This window comes from Austrofundulus limnaeus, unplaced genomic scaffold (genome assembly GCF_001266775.1).
Source record: "Austrofundulus limnaeus strain Quisiro unplaced genomic scaffold, Austrofundulus_limnaeus-1.0 Scaffold1133, whole genome shotgun sequence".
Taxonomy (NCBI): domain Eukaryota; kingdom Metazoa; phylum Chordata; class Actinopteri; order Cyprinodontiformes; family Rivulidae; genus Austrofundulus; species Austrofundulus limnaeus.
In genome coordinates, this window is record NW_013953535.1 from 55,900 (window position 1) to 60,908 (window position 5,009).

General features: G+C 36.5%; 1 protein-coding gene across 1 annotated transcript in view; it reads left to right on the plus strand.

Moving 5' to 3' along the window:
- rfx6 (regulatory factor X, 6) overlaps positions 1–5,009 on the plus strand; it is a 31,200-nt gene that overhangs the window by 2,451 nt on the left and 23,740 nt on the right. Inside the window, exons 2-7 of the mRNA XM_014030874.1 lie at positions 1,068–1,217; positions 2,711–2,864; positions 3,090–3,213; positions 4,114–4,175; positions 4,254–4,331; positions 4,475–4,502. Coding sequence (XP_013886328.1) covers positions 1,073–1,217; positions 2,711–2,864; positions 3,090–3,213; positions 4,114–4,175; positions 4,254–4,331; positions 4,475–4,502 — 591 coding nt within the window. The 5' untranslated portion in view covers positions 1,068–1,072. The remainder of the gene's footprint in view (positions 1–1,067; positions 1,218–2,710; positions 2,865–3,089; positions 3,214–4,113; positions 4,176–4,253; positions 4,332–4,474; positions 4,503–5,009) is intronic.

Here is a 5,009-nt window from a genome sequence, read left to right on the forward strand (position 1 = left end):
GAGTTTCAGGCTAAATGAATTTAGCCTGAAACTCTCAGACTGAAGAAGTCTCTTGGAGGAGAGACGAAACGTTTCATTAGAGAAGAACCCGTCCAGAGGACCTATACAATTTTTTTCTTTTTTACTCAAGTAAAGTACAGATAACCAAAATTTCTACTTTAATACAGCAACAAAGTAAACATACTTAGTTACTTTACAACTCTGGTGTTTGAGATTTTTCACAGAACTGCTTGTGTTTAAAAATACAAAAAATGCTTTTATTTTTTTAATTGCTCATCGTGAAATAAACTGTTTTTCATTTAATTATCTCTAAAAAGACGTTCAATGTATTTATTCAGGTTGAAGCGAAGTATTCCAGTTTTAGCATCATTTAGGTTAAACAAAAGTAGAAATAACTATATTGTTTACACAGAAATATAACATCTAGCCCCTTTTTTATTTTTTTTTTTTACATACATTTGTTTTTATAATTATTTTAGTTTTTGAAGTAGGTTAAAAAGCATAAATTCTTCTTCTAAAGTGAGGAAAAAGTAAAAGAACAAGCATAAGGTGTTTAGTTTTCAACGATGTTTTTCACTTTAGTTCTGGGTTCAGGTGAAATAAATGTTTTATTTGGTTAAAAAGTCTTTGGGTAGAAAGTGTGACGACGATGTTGAAGCCTTTCAGGCGGGTCAGAGCAAAGTGTGTGTGTTTTATCTGATGCATGGATGGACAGATGGATGAGGGTTTTTCTGTTAATCATTAATAAACTGGATTAGCTCGGTCTTCTGTAAATATGATGAATGCATCTACAGCTTCATTAGTTCTGCCTTCCTCCTGTCTGCTTCATCAGCAGCACCGACTTCAGAGCTTTTCTTCCACTTTCTCCGTCCTGAACGCAGCTTTTCAAGATGCTGGACCTGATGGTTTTTATAGACTGGACCTGCGTGAAGCTGGGATTAAACGGCAGCGCTCCAAGATCTCTTTGAGCTGACTCTTTAAGGAGCAGATCACTGAATATAACTTATTCACTTTTTTCTTTTCTTTTTTTTTTAATGCTCGGTTGATTCTGTCGTCCTGATTTTCAGCCATCATGCCGATGAAACGCAGCGGCGACACTTCTGCCAGAGACGACGTGTTTTTCAGTCACGCTTTGTGCGGCTCGCCTCAAATAACGTGTTCAGATTTTAAAGGACAAACACGCTTCCTTCAAGAAGATGATTCTGGGATTAAATCAGGTAAAATGACAAACTTAAACTCAGGTTTCTCATCTGTCAAACTCCTCTTTAACTGATTTAACTTTCCTTGATTTCTGAAAGCACAGGTTTAATTGGAAGTCAGATAAGCAGTGATGGAAATCAACCACATGGTGGTGCTACAACCACACTAAATGACTAATAATACTTATTTATTTTATTTACCACAAACAGGTTGACTCCTCATAAATTTGTTACGTAGAGTTGTTTTTGAGCATTTTGTCTTTCAAAAAWTATTGATACATCCTTAAATAGATTAAATTCTTCACAAACAGGCCTTGAAAATCAAAGAAAATAGTAAAGAAATTCAAATACCTTGATATTTACTTATTTCAATAACGTTATGCTTCAGAAAGTGGTTGTGAAAATCAAAATTGTGTCATTTAAAGTGTTTTTTCTGTGTTCTAAAATAGCGAAAAACAAAATATTTAGAAATATTTCCAGTTGATAGAATAAAAAAAAAATTCCCACTGAGCAGAAGTTATTAAAGATGAACAATAAAAGTCCCGAGCTCACTCAGTAAACTTGAAAACAGAATGATCAGTTTTGTTCATTTCTTTTAACGTTTATTGTTTCAGTTTTCTCAAACCGGTAAACGGTTCGAGCCGAGGGATAAATCGTGGCACAAATCATCTTTCAAGGTTAGATAAACAAAAACTAATCAGAGTGAGCGTTTCGATTAAATTAAAGCTGCAAAGTTTAAAGGAAAAAAAAAACCTCGAAGAGGCTCTGAAGATTTTACGAAGAAACGCTGAGTCTGAAATAAACGAGAGAATTACTTGTCAAATACTCCATCAGGGAAGAAATGTCAGCTTTATTTCTGCAAACGTCACAGAAATGAACTAATTTAGGTGACGAATAATAGTTTGCAACAAGCACAATATTTCTTCTTAAGCTTTTGTGTCATTGTTCCTGTTTTTTTTTCTGACTGTTTTTTAATGTTTGTTGAAGACTGAAAAAGAAATATTTAAGAAGAATTAAGTTAATTGTCTAAAAGACAGGAGTAAAATTGGGCTGCAGATCTTCAGGCTAAGCAATCAGGATTTTTAGACCCACACAGATCCAGAAACACACACTCTTGTGGGTCACGTCCGCCTGATTACCCACAGAAGTCACAACAATCAGGTTTTATGATCCAGAAGACAAAATAAAGCACTCTTTTTGCAAACAGTCTCAATATTTTGAATTCAAAAGCATGAAATATTCTTTCCAGTCAGCAMAAATACACCAAAGGTTTGTTGGAGTCAATAATATAATTTTTTCTTTCACACCTGTTTTTGTTGAGTTTATACTTTGCAAAAAGTCCCTCTAAAAAGGAAGCAAAGAAAATACACTTTAACCTGTTATTAAAATGGATAAATCTTTCTACAAACTGGGTTTGTGCTTTAAATGTACACGATTTTTGAATATTTATTGTTATTATTTATGTTTATAAAACCAGAAAGCACAGCTGCGTTTGTGTTTATTCCAAACAGAAGACAGCAACGAGACACCGTCGTCTGAAGATGATCCTGACCCGGTGGACCTGAACTCAGACTCGACCATGAAACAAAGCATCGGTTCCTCCAGGAGGACCAGCAGTCAGACCATCAAGGACAAGAAGAGACAAACGCAGCTCACTCTGCAGTGGTAAATAAATATACTTATTTAGAATACATAGTGGGCTGAATAAAGATCCCTGAGGAACACCTTTATCTGCTGTTGCTGTAAAGATMCAGTAGATTAAACTGGAGAGATTTTTAGTGTTTCCTGATAGTTTAAACCCTCAAAATGTAATTTCTATCGTCYACCGTCAGACTGAGAAGGTGGACGATAATGTTTTTGCACAAAGTTGTGATGATTGTGTCTCAACAGGCTTGAGGAGAACTACACTGTGTGTGAAGGAGTGTGTTTGCCTCGGTGTATCCTCTACGCTCACTATCTGGACTTCTGCAGGAAAGAGAACCTGGACCCGGCCTGCGCTGCTACCTTTGGAAAGGTGGGTTAGTTTGGTCACATCTGTTGGGTTTTTTATGCATAAGACGGCTCACACCGCAGGTCTTAAGGCTCAGTTCTGGTTTGTTTTACTCAAATCAGACTTTTCACATAATATGGAGTACATGACAACTTAAACAAATAAAACAACAACGAAACAACTAGAGTTATAAGCTTTAATCTGCATGACGTTGTAAAAGAAAAAAATTGTATAGGTCTTCTGGACGGGTTCTTCTCTAATGAAACGTTTCGTCTCTCCTCCAAGAGACTTCTTCAGTCTGAGAGTTTCAGGCWAAATTCAGGCTTTTAAGCCCTGCCTCCATGTGACTGATACTCGCATCACATGGCTATCATTGACACCTAATTACTTATTGTTAACAGGGGTGGAGTGATACTGGCAATAGCAGCACTGTAGGAGGGGGACAACTGAAAACGGAGGCCTCCACCTCTGTTTAATGATGGACGGTCTTTCTTCACAAAAATGGCTTCTTTTACTCCTCTCAAACCAACGTTCCTCTCTATCAAGAATGAGAACATCCTCATCTCTGAAAGAGTGACCGCTGGCCTGTAAATGAGTGAAAACTGCAGAGTTCTGGCCATTAGATGTAGCTCGTCTGTGTTGGGACATTCTTTTGAACAGTGGCTGCTTTGTTTCCCCGATGTATAACTGGTCGCAGTCSTCCATGACATGATCATTCAGACTGATTTAGTCACAAATGAAAAAGAGTTGGGTTGAATGTGAGAATGTCTCATGTTCAAACTGACATAAAAATGTCAATATGTTAGCAAAAACAAATCAGCATGAATACAGTCTTACATCACAGAGAAACCACCTGGTTCTGTTTTTTGCTGCTGTTTCTTTATTAATACGTACAAATTGACTTTCCGCCTCCTGTTCTCTCAGACGATCCGACAGAAGTTTCCTCTTCTCACAACAAGAAGRCTTGGCACCAGAGGACACTCCAAGTAAAAAAAAAAAAAACATAACAGGACAAAATAACAGTTTCGATTTCAAATCTTTTTAACATCATATCATTTTAACAGATACCATTATTATGGAATTGGCATCAAAGAGAGCAGCACCTATTACCACTCAGTGTATTCTGGTAAAGGTTTGACCAGGTAAATATCACAATATAGATATTAGATTTCTGGTGAATCCTCTTAACTGTGTGGGCATTTTCTTTTTATAGTCTGTCATCGATTTGAAGCAAAAACTTTTCTCTTTTAAATTTGTTTTCAAATCTGTTTTGTTTTTGTTGCAGATTTTCAGGTAGCAAATTGAAGAATGAGGTAATTTTCACTTTTATCTCCATCCATCCGTTTTCTGTACACACTTCTTCCTTTCAGGGTCACTGCCCATATCCAGCAGACACAGTGTGARGGGYGGGGTAYACCCTGGACTGGTCTCCAGTCCATCAAAGGGACACATAGAGACAAACGAGACAAATTCAGTCTCTCACTCACATCTAGGGACAGTTTAGAGMAGTGGTTCCCAAACTTTTTATCTTCTGACCCACAAAATATCCATGGAAAAAAACTTGTGACCCCAAATATTACTGGTCTGAGTACACGAACTTCGTTAATAACCCTAAAAACACAGGCCTTTTGACAATCTAAACAGCTTGTACACAAATATAAATACTTATTTATACTTATTTTGTGTTTTTGTAATAATTATAGGGAAAATATTACATCTGCAATTATTGTATTATCCTTTAAATTGATTTCTGGAGATTATCCAAGGTGCTTCATGACCCATAATTGGGTCTCAAGCCCAACTTTGGGAACCAAAGTGCA